General features: G+C 41.6%; 1 protein-coding gene across 1 annotated transcript in view; it reads left to right on the top strand.

Annotated features, from left to right (window-relative positions):
- The first annotated feature begins 7,123 nt into the window (after window positions 1–7,123).
- LOC126236520 (alpha-amylase 2-like) overlaps window positions 7,124–18,693 on the top strand; it is a 43,732-nt gene continuing 32,162 nt past the window's right edge. The window contains exons 1-2 of the mRNA XM_049945886.1: window positions 7,124–7,340; window positions 17,525–17,676. Coding sequence (XP_049801843.1) covers window positions 7,167–7,340; window positions 17,525–17,676 — 326 coding nt within the window. The 5' untranslated portion in view covers window positions 7,124–7,166. The remainder of the gene's footprint in view (window positions 7,341–17,524; window positions 17,677–18,693) is intronic.

The following is an 18,693-nucleotide window of genomic DNA, read 5'->3' as shown; positions in this document are numbered from 1 at the left end:
CTACGTAGTCGCCGTTCTGACTTAGACTTTTGTCATAGCGTTGTACCAACTTTTCAATAGCCTCATCATAGAAGGCAGCCGCCAGTGCTTTCCGCCAATTCTCCACGCTGGCCTACACCTCGTTGTCTGTGTCAAAATGTTGTCTTCAAAGACAGCGGTTCATGTGACCAGAGATGAAACTCAGGGGGAGACAATTGCGGACTGTATTGTGGGTAATCTCACATTTCCATTTGAAAACGCTGCAGGAGCATCTTCATTGCCCCTGCAGAATGCGGCTGAGAATTGTCTTGAAGAAGAAACAGCACGACAGTTATGTAATGTTAGCTGCATAGCTTCAGGCGAAATTTCTCACCAGGCCCTCGTACTTGGCGGCAGACACTATTTTCTAGACATCTTTACGCACTCACTGCGAGCTCAGAAATGAGAAGAGCGACGTGATGCTAACTGGGGTTATACTAGAGACACTACCCAACACATCTGTGCAAAGCTTTATCAGATTTTCATAGTCGTTTCCATTTCGCAACCGATCGGAGCTTACTTTCTGAACGCCCCTCGTATGTCCTCAACAGGAATTTTCTTTGACATTTCTAAAGCATTTGATTGTGTGAACCGTGCCATTATGTTACTGAAACTACAATTCTATGGTATAAATGGAACAGCATTTGAGTGGTTTTTTTTAAATCTTTATTGACATATCAATAATACAATAGTAATTATACATATGTGACCCACTTCCTTACATGATTAGTGGGCCTTTTATTGTTACATAGATTGAAAAATTTTTTTGCAGCTTAGATTACAATTTTTGTTAGTGAGCTACTATTTAATTCCTAAGGTAGTGTTAGACTTCTACAACAACAATGGGCAGTTTAGTTATTACCTACTTCTAACCTAGAAATGACTACTAACTGCAGCGTCACAGGTGTGCCAGCAATTATATAAACCTACTTGGAGTGGCCAGGCTCCTCGAGCTAACCCCGGGGAGCATGCCCCTGGCACCGGGCCGGCCAAGGTTAGTAATCGCTGCAGCTTCCTATGTTAGTATTCTAACTACGTCCTACTACAACTAGCTTACCCTACGTCATAATCGGTGCTTTGTCGTGATCGGTGCAAAAGATCCCATCCCCCTGATCCTATGCGTGGCGGTTTCCAACTGATGGGAGTCGGCCATTCCACGCACAGGCGGTATGGGACTGGGACCAGGTCATAATCGGTTGGTTGAGAATTCTATATCTATTCTTCTTGATCCCTCAAGTATTCTATTAAGACCTTTCGCGATACCTCTTCCGCCAGAGCATTCAAGATATTGAAAGTGTCTTCTTGTCTTAGAAGATTGTATGTCTCATTGTGTGGTAGTCTGTCTCTGAGTGCTGTCGCCACGTCGTTGAAGAGAGGGCACTCGAAAATCACATGATCAGGAGTTCCCTCCGCCGCGCCACAGTCACACTCGGGGGTTGCCCTTTTCCCGAACCGACATAGATATGTCGGATAGGGTCCATGACCAGTGAGAAAGTGAATGAGTCCACGTGAGGGTTCAAAATATTGCATGGTCCCGCGTTCTTTAACATCAGGTAGAAACCGGAATGTTCTTCTCCCCGTTTCGTCTTCCTCCCAGTTCCTCTGCCACAATTCCTCCCCTCGGTTTCTTATTTCCCTCTTATCCTCTACTCTCACACCCATAATATCTATTATTTTTTCTCCATTCCCTTTCTTTGCCCAGTACCATGCCGCTTGCTCACGTATTTTGATGTCCAACGGGCAGAGCCCCATTATGACTAACAGAGCTCCCCCCGGTGATGTCCTGTAGGCCCCCACTGATCTTAAAATCATATTTCTTTGGACTCTTCTCACTATCATGGCGGGCACGACCCGCGTGAGCCTGTGCGCCCAGACTCCCGAGCCGTAACCCCCACTACTGAGGTTAAAATGCTGTTATGATAGAGTTTAATGAGGTGAGGGGGAAGATGAAATCGTTTGTGTCCAATGGAAATGAGATTATTTAGTAACTGGAGGGCTCTCTGAGTTACGGCTTCTATGTGTTTTCCGAAGTTCCATCTCTCGTCAATTATAACTCCCAGATATCGCGCCTCTCGTCGCCGAAGAACTGGCGAGCCATCAATTCTAACCGTGGGATTCCTAATAAGCTGACCTTTTAACAGTAGATATGTGGATTTGGTAGGAGATATTTTCATTTTTGTGTTAAGGCACCATTGGTGCAATTTTTCAATGGCCCTTGCAATCTTTGGTTCGATGTCTTCTCGGCTTCGGCCGCCGACCAGCAGAAGGAGGTCGTCTGCGTAGGCTATCACCTCTAGCACCTCCTCACTTTGTTGCAGTTCATCTAATAGTGGTTCCATTTGGATATCCCAGAACAGGGGACCCAAAACAGTGGTTTACGTCATATCTACAGAACAGGAAGCAACAAGTTTCCTTATATGGTTTAAGTGATTTATGGAAGATTGCCACTTCATCTAACTGTCGCGAAATTACATCATGTGTTACACAGAGTTCGATCATGGTTCCCTTTCTGTTCTGGATATACGTGAATAACCTCCCTTCTTATCTGAAACAAGTAGCTAAACTTACATGTTTTCTGATGACACGAGCGTTATTATTAATCCAGTAAAAGAAACTCCAATAGAAAATTATACAGATGATGTCATTGGAAAAGTTATTAATTGTATTTCTGCGAATGGTTTTGCTCTGAACTTTGAAAAAAACGTAGTACATCGAATTTTCTGCTGCAAGGTGTACAGTTCCTACACTAAATATAACACATCAACAGAAGAAGTCAATGGTCAGGGTAGTGCATACTAAGTTTTTGGGTGTACATATAGACGAGAAAATTCATATTTGGGAACTCCTAAAGCAACTAGGTTCGGAAACTTTTGAAATCAGAATATTTGCCAATTCTGAGGATATAGAAATTAGTAAGCTAACATACTTTGCATACTTTCACTATCTGATGTCAAACAGAATAATATTTTTGGATAACTCAACACTTAGGCAAAAACTATTCACTGCTCAAAGGAAAGTGGTTAGAACAAAATGTGGGGATCATTGTCGCACATCTTACAGACATCTGTTTACAAGATTAGGAATTCTTACAACAATCTCACAGTACATTTACTCAGTTATGAAACTTATTCTCAACAATATGCACCAGTTTAAAAAGAACAGTGATATTACTGCTTAACCTATTTTTGGCGCAGGAAGGCGTAAAATATACTGCTATAAAACATTTCAATAAATTACCAAATGAAATAAAATGTCTGACAGACAGCACAATTAGTTTGAACTCCTTCTATGCTATAGATGAATTCTTGAGTAGGAATAAATATATCTACAGGTATAATATATACATTTTGTGCCATTTAAAGGAATGGGGTAGGTAAAAAGAATTTTAAGCTTGAAAAAAAAAAAAGAACTTGATTCGTGAATGCATATCTTATGCATTTGACACGTCCAAGATCATAACGGTTACAGTGAGATTGATCAATGGAACACGTAACTAACTAACTGACTTAAAGATCCGAGGAGAAGCCCTGTGTCGCTCAATGGTTTAGAGAAGATAATAATGACAGTCGGTTGGTATGGCACCCTTAAGACAAAGGCGTCTTATTCCTTTAGTAGTTACTGAAGACGTTGCTGTTGCTGTAACTGACCATGCAGTATATGCCCTTGTAAGTGCTAGGACTCGTGCATTGACACGAGAATTGTCTATCCCATGATCCACATTACGGAAAATTTTGCGATCTATTTTACATTGGTACCCGTACCAGATCAAAACGGTGGAGCAGCTGAAACCTGAAGGTACATAGCAACATTCTGAATTTTCTCTTCCGTGCCTGGTATGGCTCGAAGTTGATGATATGTGGCCGAGCAATGTTCTGTGGAGTTACGTGGCACATTTTAGACTACAGGGTGCAATGAAAAAAAAAAAAACTGCTGAATTTTGCGTCCTGTTAAAAGTATGTTGTGCTCAAAGAGCCATTGCACTCGCCGTATGTGACTGTGTAGTGTGGATTCAAAAGCAACTGTATTCTCGGTCCGTCCTTCTTTGAAGGTAGTACACCCACAGTGTACTGCGACGTCTGCGCGTTTTCGAGACCTTTTTGTACACCATTGATAACTGCTTTGGCAGGGAGCAACTGTGTGGAAACTACTATTTTCATGACAGATGGGGTAACTTCTCATGTCACTCGCCCATTCAAAGATATGCTTATTGCGTGTTATCTCCAGATGGTTTCTCAGGTGTGTGACCTGCAAGATCAACTGATTTGAATACATGCTCTGGACATATACAAAAGAACGCGCTTACAGTGGACACTTTCGGTCTCTACTAGATATGAAGGACAGTGCACAAGAACACTTTGCTCAGATTCCACCGGAACTACTGCGAGGAACTGTTGATCATATCGTTTTATGAATGCAGCATCTCGTCGAGGTCTCTGTTTCCCATACTGAGAAAGCTCTGTAAGCGATGGTTAATAATGAAATCAACATTGTGTGTTTTTCACTTCTTTGACCTGTTCTGCCCATGTCCCGTACTTAACCCTTTACATATGGAAACATTTCTATACGTCTTTTTTGCATTCATAGCACCAGATTAGAATCTTGTCACCAAAATTGGAACTACTTCTTTTCGTCATTAACACACTAGAATGTCTACTAAGTTTCGCTGCCATACGATAATTGCAGCCCACTGCACGTAAAGTACCCTCCGCCACACACCGTTGGGTGGCTTGCGGAGTATAAATGTAGATGTAGATGCTGAATTTTGAGTCCTGTTAAACCGTATGTTGTGCTCAAAGAGCACTTTAATTATAACCTCTTAAAATCTCTAGAAACATAACACGGACTTGTAAAACTTATATACACGCATAATCGCCGCTTTATTGGACTAAGACGCTATTAAGCAGATAGTAATGATATTATGGCTCATGTGTATTAAAAAATGTTCGAAGCCCACTTTTCACTATATAGGGTGATTTTTTTCACCGTGTACTAACTCTACGGTCTGATCCATAAGAGGATATGCAAAAAAAAAGGTCTAATGAACTTATGTCCAGAATTGCATGCATGGTTTCCATGCTAGAGACCATTTATTCAGTCATACTTTGTTACAGGAACAGCAGTCTAATACGCGCTGTACCAAGCAACGCTAGTTACAGTACGCATGTTTGCCTCCTAAAGGGTGGTACTGTTCCTCACACATTATGTCCTAGCGTCCTCCCCTGCCATAGTAATTGGTAATGTGTCCGTTCACTTCTCTTGCTGACTCACCTTGTAACGGATATGATATACAGCGTTGTACACAATAGCTCCGTATTCGAATCGAGAGCTTGCCGACATGGTGTTTACTTACAGAAAGGCAAATAGCAACGGGCGACAGGTAGCTAGGTTGTATCAGACGACCTATCCACCCAACAACAACGGTGATTCGCTGTTGGTCTGAGTCGTTTCTGGAAGCAGAAAATAATGAAGGCCGTACCCGAAATGTTCAGACAATGTGATTAACACTGCGACCGGCGTGTTAGTAACAGGCAGATGGCCCTCCAGTAAAGGGTAAGCCAGACGATCGTGTGGAACATTCTCCATGACAAGTATTAATACCCTTATCACTTACAGCATGTGCAGGTCTTACCAGCGATTGACTTTTCACATCGAGAGCAGTTTTATGACTGGTTTCTTCACCAGGCGACCACGATTGCGGGATTTTAGTCACCCATGCTATTCACAGATGAGGTTACCATTATGCGGAGTGGCATCTTCAACTTTCATAGCAGTCATCTGTGGAATAGTATGCAGAAGTCACATGGTATGGTGACAGTGAATCATCGGTGCAACTGGAATGTGTAGGCCGGGGTAATTGGCGACAGTATTTTGTGACCAGTCTTCGTTCCACGTCGCATAACAGACCGAAACTATCGGCGTTTCTCGCGTGTGTCTTTGCCTCCACTACTGGAAGAATGATGATTCGAAGGCTTATGTGGCTGCTACGTGATGGTGCTACAGCCTGCTTCACCGTTGAAGTCCGGACGCATCTCAATCGTGTCTTCCCTGGTCGGCGGATAGGGCGAGAAGGTCCAGTTGCATGGCCCGCTTGTTCACCGGATATCAACCCGTGCGAATTCTGGTTATGAGGCACCTTGAAAGTATTGTGTATGCAGAGCCCATTCCAGATGTGGAGACAATGGAGCAGCATATTCCTGCTCCCTTTGACACTATTCGGATGCAGCCTGGCCAATGTGAACGAGTGTGACAGAACATGCATCGGTGCGTACACGCATGGTAACCGTTTTCAACGCATACTGTAACTGGCTGTATGGTACCGTGCGTATTAGACCAAAGTCTCTGTAACAATGTATGATCGAGTGAATGGTCTCAAGCATGGAAACCATGCATTTCCGGTCATTAGTTCACTGGACGTTTTTTTGTTCCGTGTCCTCCCACCGATCAATCCCTAGAGTTTGCACGCGGTGGAAAATATTACCCAACATAGTCTAAGTGAAACAGTAGGTACATCATATCTAACAGAAATGTATATTTGGTAACAAAATTCTTAAATGACGTAAGGATCCTGACGATAACGTACTGCAGAAAATACTTGTATCGAGCTGTAAATGGACATAAAAGGTGACTTAATCGTAAAATGTGCGAATTTATTAGAATTGCGTCAGATGGAGGTTCACCTAAACCGAATCCATTATAGTGTGAATAAATTTATAAAATATCAATGTCCTTCTCTGGAAAACTTATCCATGAACTTCTACCACTTCCTTCTTATGCAGTTGTAGCAAATAAATACGACGGAGAGAGAGGGACAAGAAATGTCAGTTAACAATGACGGCCTACGAGTTGCCGCTCGGGCGACTCTAGCGGCAGGAACGGAAGTAAATATTATGACGTTCTCCCGCTTCGAGATACAAACACATCTGTATGTCGCAGGAAAAACAAGCTAGCAGTCATTATCGCTAACGAGATATTTGTTCCTTGCCAGAGGCGTCCTTTACTTCATCGTTTGCAAAGTGCGCCACGCTGCAGGAGAGCACGTTGCACACAGTATTGTTCTGCAGGGGTGCACATCCTGTTGGCGGCAACATATAAAAGTGCGACTAGCCTTCACCTGGCGGCTGCATCGATAACGGTGTAGTCAGAGAGCGATGCTGTCTTTTCTGTGTCTAGTGGCGGCTTCGTTGCTGGGCGTCAGAGCCCAGTGGGAACCCAACGTCGTGGACGGTCGCAGCACCATTGTCCACCTGTTCGAATGGAAGTGGACGGATGTCGCGGCAGAGTGCGAGCGGTTCCTGGCAAAAAAGGGCTATGCTGGCGTACAGGTGAGACGCGAGAAAATGACACACTTTTTTTCAAGATATAACGTCGTGACGCAGAAGGTATGAGACCATACTTTCACTTTTCAGCTATAATCATCTGTAGAGTTTCAAGAAAAAAATCGGGTTTTAATAGACAAGGAATGCAAGGTAGAACTGAGACAAAAATAGAATTAATAGACCAATTTGAACATCCACGTCAAAGTCAGTAACAGTGGATGACCTATTGTTGTTGTTGTTGTTGTGGTCTTGAGTCCTGAGATTGGTTTAATGCAGCTCTCCATGCTACCCTACCCTGTGCAAGCTTCTTCATCTCCCAGTACTTACTGCTACCTACAACCTTCTGAATCTGTTTAGTGTATTAATCTCTTGGTCTCCCTCTACGACTTTTACCCTCCACGCTGCCCTCCGATGCTAAATTTGTGATCCCTTGATGCCTCAGAACATGTCCTCCCAACTGGTCCCTTCTTCTTGTCAAGTTGTGCCACAACTCCTATTCTCCCCAATACCTCCTCATTAGTTATGTGATCTACCCATCTAATCTTCAGCATTCTTCTGTAGCACCACATTTCGAAAGCTTCTATTCTCTTGTTGTCCAAAATATTTATGGTCCATGTTTCACTTCTATACATGGCTACACTCCATACAAATACTCTCAGAAACGGCTTCCTGACACTTGAATCAATAATCGATGTTAACAAATTTCTCTTCTTCAGAAACGCTTTCCTTGCCATTGCCAGTCTACATTTTATATCCTCTCTACTTCGACCATCATCAGTTATTTTCCTCCCCAAATGGCAAAACTCCTTTACTACTTTAAGTGTCTCATTTCCTAATCTAATTCCCTCAGCATCACCCGACTTAATTCGACTACATTCAATTATCATCGTTTTGCTTTTGTTGATGTTTTTCAACTTATGTCCTCCTTTCAAGACACTGTCCATTCCGTTCAACTGCTCTTCCAAGTCCTTTGCTGCCTCTGACAGAATTACAATGTCATCGGCGAACCTCAAAGTTTTTATTTCTTCTCCATGGATTTTAATACCTACTCCGCATTTTACTTTAGTTTCCTTTACTACTTGCTCAATATACAGATTGAATAACATCGGGGAGAGGCTACAACCCTGTCTCACTCCATTCCCAACCACCACTTCCCTTTCATGCCCCTCGACTCTTATAACTGCCATCTGGTCTCTCTACAAATGGTACATAGCCTTTCGCTCCCTGTATTTTACCCCTGCCACCTTTAGAATTTGAAAGAGAATATTCCAATCAACATTGTCAAAAGCTTTCTCTAAGTCTACAAATGCTAGAAACTTAGGTTTGCCTTTCCTTAATCTTTCTTCTAAGATAAGTCGTAAGGTCAGTATTGCCTCACGTGTTCCAACATTTCTACGGAATCCAAACTGATCTTCCCCGAGGTCGGCTTCTATCAGTTTTTCGATTCGTCTATAAAGAATTCGTGTTAGTATTTTGCAGCTGTGGCTTATTAAACTGATTGTTCGGTAATTCTCACATCTGTCAACACTTGCTTTCTTTGGGATTGGAATTATTATATTCTTCTTGAAGTCTGAGGGTATTTCGCCTGTTTCATACATCTTGCTCACCAGATGGTAGAGTTTTGTCAGGAATGGCTCTCCCAAGGCCGTCAGTAGTTCCAATGGAATGTTGTCGACTCAGGTCTTTCAGTGCTCTGTCAAACTCTTCACGCAGTATCGTGTCTCCCATTTCATCTTCATCTACATCCTCTTCCATTTCCATAATATTGTCCTCAAGTACATCGCCCTTGTATAGACCCTCTATATACTCCTTCCACCTTTCTGCTTTCCCTTCTTTGCTTAGAACTGGGTTTCCATCTGAGCTCTTGATGTTCATACAAGTGGTTCTCTTATCTCCAAAGGTCTCTTTAATTTTCCTGTAGGCCGTATGTATCGTACCCCTAGTGAGATAAGCCTCTACATCCTTACATTTGTCCTCTAGCCACGCCTGCTTAGCCATTTTGCACTTCATGTCCATCTCATTTTGAGACAATTGTATTCCTTTTTGCCTGCTTCATTTACTGCATTTTTATATTTTCTCCTTTCATCAATTAAATTGAATATTTCTTCTGTTACCCAAGGATTTTTACTAGCCCTCGTCTTTTTACCTACTTGATCCTCTGCTGCCTTCACTACTTCATCCCTCGAAGCTACCCATTCTTCTTGTACTGTATTTCTTTCCCCCATTCCTGTCAATTGTTCCCTTATGCTCTCCCTGAAACTCTGTACAACCTCTAGTTCTTTCAGTTTATCCAGGTCCCATCTCCCTAAATTCCCAACTTTTTGCAGTTTCTTCAGTTTTAATCTACAGGTCATAACCAATAGATTGTGGTCAGAGTCCACATCTGCCCCTGGAAATGTCTTACAATTTAAAACCTGGTTCCTAAATCTCTGTCTTACCATTATATAATCTATCTGATACCTTTTAGTATCTCCAGGGTTCTTCCATGTATACAACCTTCTATCATGATTCTTAAACCAAGTGTTAGCTATGATTAAGTTGTGCTCTGTGCAAAATTCTACCAGGCGGCTTCCTCTTTCATTTCTTAGCCCCAATCCATATTCACGTACTAGGTTTCCTTCTCTCCCTTTTCGTACACTCGAATTCCAGTCACCAATGACTATTAAATTTTCGTCTCCCTTCACTATCTGAATAATTTCTTTTATTTCATCATACATTTCTTCAATTTCTTCGTCATCTGCAGAGCTAGTTGGCATATAAATAGGTGTGGGCTTCGTATCTATCTTGGCCACAATAATGCGTTCACTAAGCCGTTTGTAGTAGCTTAGCCGCGTTCCTATTTTCCTATTCATTACTAAACCTATTCCTGCATTACCCCTATTTGACTTTGTGTTTATAACCCTGTAGTCACCTGACCAGAAGTCTTGTTCCTCCTGCCACCGAACTTCACTAATTCCCACTAAATCTAACTTTAACCTATCCATTTCCCTTTTCAAATTTTCTAACCTACCTGCCCGATTAAGGGACCTGACATTCCACGCTCCGATCCGTAGAACGCCAGTTTTCTTTCTCCTGATAACGACATCCTCTTGAGTAGTCCCCGCCCGGAGATCCGAATGGGGGACTATTTTACCTCCGGAATATTTTACCCAAGAGGACGCCATCATCATTTAATAATACAGTAAAGCTGCATGCCCTCGGGAAAAATTACGGCCGTAGTCTCCCCTTGCTTTCAGCCGTTCGCAGTACCAGCACAGCAAGGCCGTTTTGGTTATTGTTACAAGGCCAGATCAGTCAATCATCCAGACAGTTCCCCTTGCAACTACTGAAAAGGCTGCTGCCCCTCTTCAGGAGCCACACGTTTGTCTGGCCTCTCAACAGATACCCCTCCGTTGGGGTTGTACCTACGGTACGGCTATCTGTATCGCTGAGGCACGCAAGCCTCCCCACCAATGGCAAGGTCCATGGTTCATGGGAGGATCTCTGTCTTACCATTATATATCTGATACCTTCTAGTATCTCCAGGATTGTTCCATATATACAACCTTCTTTTATGATTCTTGAACCAAGTGTTAGCTATGATTAAGTTATGCTCTGTGCAAAATTCTACCAGGCTGGTTCCTCTTTCATTTCTTACCCCCAATCCATATTCACCTACTATATTTCCTTCTCTCCCTTTTCCTACTCTCGAATTCCAGTCACCCATGACTATTAAATTTTCGTCTCCCTTCACTACCTGAATAATTTCTTTTATCACATCATACATTTCATCAATTTCTTTATCATCTGCAGAGCTAGTTGGCATATAAACTTGTACTACTGTAGTAGGTGTGGGCTTCGTGTCTATCTTGGCCACAATTATGCGTTCACTATGCTGTTTGTAGTAGTTTACCCGCACTCCTATTTTTTTATTCATTATTAAAGCTACTCCTGCATTACCTCTATTTGATTTTGTATTTATAACCCCGTATTGACCCGACCAAAAGTCTTGTGCCTCCTGCCACCGAACTTCACTAATTCCCACTAAATCTAACTTAAACCTATCCATTTCCCTTTTTAAATTTTCTTACCTACCTGCCCGATTATGGGATCTGACATTCCACGCTGCGATCCGTAGAACGCCAGTTTTCTTTCTCCTGATAACGACGTCCTCTTGATTAGTCCCCGCCCGGAGATTCAAATGGGGGACTATTTTACCTCCGGAATATTTTACCCAAGAGGACGCCATCATAATTTAACCATACAGTAAAGCTGCATGCCCTCGGGAAAAATTACGGCTGTAGTTCCCCCTTTCTTTCAACCGTTCGCAGTACCAGCACAGCAAGGCCGTTTTGGTTAGTTTTACAAGGCCAGATCAGTCAATCATCCAGACTGTTGCCCCTGAAACTACTGAAAAGGCTGCTGCCCCTCTTCAGGAACCACACGTTTGTCTGGCCTCTCAACAGATACCCCTCCGTTGTGGTTGCGCCTACGGTACGGCCATCTGTATCGCTGAGGCACGCAAGCCTCCCCACCAAAGGCAAGGTCCGTGGTTCATGGGGGGGGGGGGGGGGGATGACCTATACAATACCTATTATTTCCGCCAGAAAATTTCGTGTGCGATGTCCAACAGAAAAGCTATATCCTGAAAACACGAACATCCGTAGTCGTTCCCTCCTCCGGTATGGGCGTCTAGAAGCTCCGCTCCTTTTCGCTTTCCGGTGAACCAGAAGAACTTGGTTGCAAATTAATCGTGCAGTTCCACTGAGTTGGTGGAGATGTCAGCGTAAGCACACAATTCAAGATCATAACAAAAAGCACTTGAATATGCTATTTTAAACACTTTCTCGGTAATGGAAATGGTCTCTTTTCCTTTTTGATAAGTTTTGTTTGTGGTGATAAAACGGAAGACGCTATGACATTGTGACGAAGGCTACTGTCTCTTTCAAGTGAATTAAAAAAATTAAAATGCAAAGGTGATTTTTGATATATTACACATAACACTCAGGTATTTTTCAATACTGGTGCTTATAAACACAAAATCTTTGTTACATTTTACGTATAATGCATTTCATGTGAAATACACCACATATTATGTATACGATTTTGAAAATCAGCCTATTAATTAGTTAGTTAGTTACTTCTTGCACAGGTCATTTGAACGATTCTTTTATCGAAATGAAGTAGAGCGAGTCAGTTTACAAGATATGTATACATGATTAGTGATGAAACAAATAAACACATATTTTTAAAGTCCTGCTTCTGCAAGTGGTCACTGAAACATCATAGAAGGATATGTCAGTCAATGTTGTATAAAATCACAGTACGGATGTACATCGACATGCCTTTGAAAAGCAATGGCTGTAATTGTACGGTAAATACTTCCAGTAAAGCAATTAATCCTTTAAAATGGAACTTAGGATCGGTAAATTCTCTGTGATTAATAAATGCATATGAAGCCTTGCTTATCAAGCAACGTCGTAGCATCTCGTTTGCAACACGTTGCACTTCAGTTCTGGCTGCGCCACGTTTTACCTGGATGAAATCGTATTATGATGGTAATACCAACAGAAAAAGGAAATGATATAACGTAACTCATTACGATCAGGAACGTAGGGCAGAGAGTGAGTGACTGCCAATAGTTAATTGACCGGGTTGTTCTCATCAAAATAATAGGTAACCGAAACCACCAACAATAGTTCACGTGTACATGCCGACGTCACAAGCAGAAGACGAAGAGATACAGAAAATATATGAGGATATTGAACCGGTAATTCACTATGTAAAAGGAATGACATTTTAATAACCATGGAGACTGGAAAGCGGTAGTAGGGGAAGGAATAGAAAGATTTACTGGAGAATATGGGCTAGGTAGTAGGAATGAAAGAGGAGATAGACTAATTGAGTTCTGCAATAAACTTAAGCTAGAAGGTGAGAATAAGTGTTCAAAATTACAAGACGAGGAGTTATACTTGGAATAGCCCTGGAGATACGGGAAGAATCCAGCTGATTACATCATGGCGTGATAGAGATTCCGAAATCAAAAATCGGTTTGCAAGCCTTAACAAGAAGCAGACGTAGAGTTTGGTCATAATGTAATACTGATGATGAGTAGACTTATGTTCCAGAGGCTCGTCCTAATGATCAATATGGAAAGTAGTAGGGTGCTGAAGTACTGATGAACAATGAGTTTGAAATCCTGTGAAGCTGTAGATGCAGCAATAATGAATAAAACACTAGGCAGATCAATTTAATTGGAATGGACATCTCTAAACAGAGCAGTCACAGAAGTTGGACAGACAGAGATCTGTACAAGGAAGGTAAATGCGAAGAAATGTGGATTTACAGAAGAAATATTTAAATTGATTGACGAATGGAGGAAGTACAAATATGTTTACAGAATTTCAGGAATATAGAAATATAAGTCGCTTAGGAATAAAATAACAGGGAAGTTCAGCAAAGCCAAGGTGAAATGAATACAGGAAAAATGTGAGGAAATCGAGAAAGAAATGGTCGTCGGAAGAATTGAAGCAACATATGAAAAGTCAAAATAACCTAGATTGCAACTAAAAGCAAGGGCGTCTACATTAATAGTACAAAATGAATTCCTTTGTTCAGCGCAGGTGAAAGAGCAGTTAGGTGGAAAGAGTACACTGAAGGCCTCTACGAGGTGAGGACGTGATTGAGGAAGAAATGGGAGACGTTGTGAAAGACAGGGGAAACAGTATTATCGTCAGAGCTTAATAGACTTGCGACCGAATGGGGTACAAGGGATAGATAACCTTCCTGACTAATGATGTGACTATTACGTAAGTGTGTAGAACCTATGGGGCTGGAGACATGCAGTCATATTTTCGGAGAAAATGTCATCAACACAACCCCGAAAAGATAAGTACCAGAATTATCACCCAATCAGCGTAACAGCTGCTGGCAAGAACAACTAACAGAAGAGTGGAAACGAAACTTGAGGATTTGATAAACGACACAAAGTTCAGTTATCGGGAAACTAACAAGGGAACCTCCCCATCGCACCCCCCTCAGATTTAGTTATAAGTTGCCACAGTGGATAGGCTTTGAAAAACTGAACACAGATCAATCGAGAAAACAGGAAGAAGTTGTGTGGAACTATGAAAAAATAAGCAAAATATACAAACTGAGTAATTCATTGGCAAGATAGGCGACATCAAGGACAATGTGCGCTCAGGAGCGCCGTGGTTAGCGTGAGCACCTGCGGAACGAGAGGTCTTTGGTTCAAGTCTTCCCTCGAATGAAAAGTTAACTTTCTTTATTTTTGCAAAATTATGATCTGTCCGTTCGTTCATTGACGTCTCTGTTCACTGTGATAAGTTTAGTGTCTGTGTTTTGCGACCGCACCGCAAAACCGTGCGATTAGTAGACGAAAGGACATGCCTCTCCAATGGGAACCGAAAACATTTTATCGCAAGGTCATAGGTCAACCGATTCCTCCACAGGAAAACACGTCAGATAATAATTGTCTGAAAATAAAAAATTTAACTTTTGACTCGAGGGAAGACTTGGACCGAGGATCTCTCGTTTAGCAGCTGTTCACGCTAACCACGGGACCACGGTGCTCCAGTGCTCACATTCTCCTTGATGTTGCCTATGTCGCTCATGGACTACACAGTTTGTATATTTAGCTTATTTTTTTCATAGTTCCTAACAACTTGTTCCTGTTTTCTCGATTGATCTGTGTTCAGTTTTCCAAGGCCTATCCACTGTGCCAACGTATAACTAAATCTGAGGGGGGTGCGATGGGGAGGTTCCCTTGTAAGAACACCATAGAGACGGTTCTGTCATTGCCTTTAATAATGGAAGCAAGACATAAGAAAAACTAAGATTCATTAATGGGACCAGTCGACCTGAAAAAAAGCATTCGACAATGAAAAATGGTCCAAGGTGTTCCAAATTACGGAAAAAGTACCCTATAGGGAAAGACGGGAAAAATACAATACATAGCCGAAACAAGAAGGAACGATATAACAGGAAGACCAAGAAGCCAATGCTTCGATTACGAAGGGTGTAACACAGGGATAAGGGTTTTCGTCCCTACTGTCCAATCTGTGAATCAAAGAAACAGTAAGTAAATAAAACGAAGGTTTAAGTGTGGGTTTAAAACTAACGGTGAAAGGATATCAGTGAAAGTGAAGAAACATTACTGGATCTCTTGAATGGGATGAAGAGTATAATGAGTGCAGAACGTGGATTGATAGCAAAACTCAAAAACAGAAAAATAATGAGAAGTAGCAGAAACGGGAACAGCGACAAACTTAGCATCATCAAAAATCGGGCCACGAAGTAGATGAAGTGAAGGGTTCTGCTATGCCGGAAGTCAAATGACAGTTAACGAACCAAGTAAATAAAAAGTATTTTAACACAGGCAGGGAGGGCATTGATGGCAACGTCAAGTCTCCTAGTATCAAATATCAACCTTAATCTGAGGAAGAAATTTTCGAGAACGTACGTTCGAGGCACTGCGTTTCATGGTAGTGAATTATGGAGTGTGGGAAACAGAAGAGAATCGAAGCTTTTGAGATTTTTGCTGTAGAAGGATGTTGAATGCTGATAATTAGGTGGGCTAGTAAGGTAAGGAATGAGGAGGATCTCTGTAGAATCAACTAAGAAAGTAACATACGGAAAACACTGACAAGGAAAAGGGGAAGAACGAAATGATATTTTTAAAGATATCAGGGAAAACCTTACATGGTACTAGAGGGAACCGTGGAGGGTAAACACTGTACGGGAAGACCGAGACTGATATACATGCAACAAATAATTGAGAAAATTGGATGCAAGTCTAATTTGAGATCAAGAGACTGACACAAGAGAGGAAATCGTCGAGGGCCGTATCGAAGCAGTGAGGGACAGACGTCACAGCTCGAGAATAGTCACATACATTATTTGGACTGAGTGAAAAATAAATTTAGATTTTATTATCTGTAGTTTTTCATTTCCATATTAATAAGTTGATCCGACGGGAATCAAAATGACGTCTTTTTACAGTGTACAATGAATATTCTTAATGTGTTAATCCGTTATTCAGGAAAGACTGCTTGTGGATCCAATCGAAAGGATACGTTACCAGAAACGGTGAACCGCCGCTCCTACAGGCTTCATACTGCATTAAATTATGAATACCAATAAAACTATAGATATCGCCACTGTTACATCCTTAAACGAGTTTCTCATATCGGGGCAAATCAGTTTACCTATAAAATTTCACTAGCATATGGTATACATAGCGTACATGACAGATCCTAAATAGTGATTGCTTTATTTTAAACCATAAATGTTGTTTATGTACAAGAATTTAACAACAGGTACGACTTGGTAAGTTAAGGCAGTGTTTCCATTTCCAACTCTTTTTTGATGTTCACTGACGTAGGCTACGTTTTAAGCTTTAATTGCAGATTAAAGCAGAGTTCTACCCTCTTTAAGAAACTGTTACTGGTACTGATATTCTCCATATTCATCGTTGGACAGTATATGGAACTTCGTTCTTGTAATTACTGGAGTTATCCGCATTTTCAACTTACGACACCTGATACTCTAATTGTAAGAGTGAGTGTAATTTGAAGTCTTATACCAAGTTATGTTCCAGATGAAACAATTACGATCGTTACATTTACTGGGAATTCTACGTCCATGAATTCCCTCGCTAGTGAAAAAAATCAAATTTATTACAAAGAACAGAGGGTCCAAACACACCTGAAAACCTTTATATTTCTGTATTTGTCGATGTAAATAGTATGCTATTAAGAGATTATCTTCATTTAACGTCTGATCTGCTTCTTCCTTCTCGTATCAAAAGTTCATGTACCGGGAGAATCAGCCCATTGAATAACTATCGTTGCTTGTCTGTTCCTTAACTTAAACAAAATGGCTCTGAGCACTATGGGACTTAACAGCTATGGTCATCAGTCCCCTAGAACTTAGAACTACTTAAACCTAACTAACCTAAGAACAGCACACAACACCCAGCCATCACGAGGCAGAGAAAATCCCTGACCCCGCCGGGAATCGAACCCGGGAACCCGGGCGTGGGAAGCGAGAACGCTACCGCACGACCACGAGATGCGGGCTTAACTTAAACATTTGGTATTACTAATCTACGTTTTGAAAAGCCAATATTTTTCAAATGTGCACGAGTGGCAAAATTGCTTGCTTGTATCTACATCCGCTTTTCGCTACAGGTTTCTCCTCCTAATGAGTGCATGGCTATTACCACCAAAAACAGGCCGTGGTGGGAGCGCTATCAACCCGTGTCTTACAGGCTCGTCAGCCGTTCTGGATCCGAAGCAGAGTTCGGTGATATGGTGAAACGTTGCAACAATGTTGGAGTCCGGTAAGTAAACAGCAAAATCTTCGGTACTAGTTGCTATAGAGCATGCAAAACTGTAAAATGGAATAAATTTAACAATCCCCTATTCACTTTCTGTAGGTGAAACTGAAATTAGAAATCGAATTATGTGATGTAATTAGCAAAATGATACAGGAAACTGTGTGAAGAGGTATCGTAAATAACTGAATGGATCTCAGACTTGATATGACTACACCAGAAGTATTCTGTACCTTCAGTCGAATTTCTTCTGAAAGTACTGAGCTGAGAAATACCTGTGTGATGTATAGTCACAAGTGGTACACAGAATGGATACTACATGATTAGGGACATGCAATTTGCGAATTTGTAGCGAAGTGTAATATTACTCGAATCAGTAGGCCTCCTCCGGTATGCTACACAGTTCACTATGAGCAAACGCAAGATACGACTAAAGTGATCACCAATAATGAGCACAAATTGCTTCATACAAATAACTGGAAATTTGATACCATAAAGAGTTTAACAGTATCACCACATAAAATTAGATGTTGATTACGTCCCAAGCCACGAGGGCGAAGAACAATTGATAGTGCGCTTCTGTCCGAGCCATTAGAAAGGTCAATTATCCGTTACCGGTCTCTAGAAGGTATTATTTGTACCGTAGACGAACAGGTTCGTCAAATACTTTAACGTATGATCCCAGCAAATGAACGGCTTTGAGAGCACAGCGGTAGGTGGTATAGCAGCGTTATTAATACTTTGTGGGCAGATTGTGCTTTCCTGTACGAGTGGAACAGTTTCTCACGCAATCAATTATTTGTATTGTCTGCGTACACAGGTGAGAGATTATTATGCGCAGCGAAAACCGCTCTCTCATGTAGTTCATCCCGTCAAAAGAGTTGGGTATGCATCAAAGCTATTGTACTAATCTTGGTCTGCCAAAAATTTCCAGCAGCACAACTAAACAGAACTTACTTTTCCAGAGATTTTCCGTTAATGGTGAAGGTCAACGCCAGTTCGAGTTCTTGAACTTCGAGAAGG

The sequence above is a fragment of the Schistocerca nitens genome, chromosome 2, assembly GCF_023898315.1.
Source record: "Schistocerca nitens isolate TAMUIC-IGC-003100 chromosome 2, iqSchNite1.1, whole genome shotgun sequence".
In the NCBI taxonomy this organism is placed as follows: Eukaryota; Metazoa; Arthropoda; class Insecta; order Orthoptera; family Acrididae; genus Schistocerca; species Schistocerca nitens.
The sequence above is the reverse complement of the archived record's forward strand: the minus strand, read 5'-3'. Positions and strand labels throughout refer to the sequence as shown.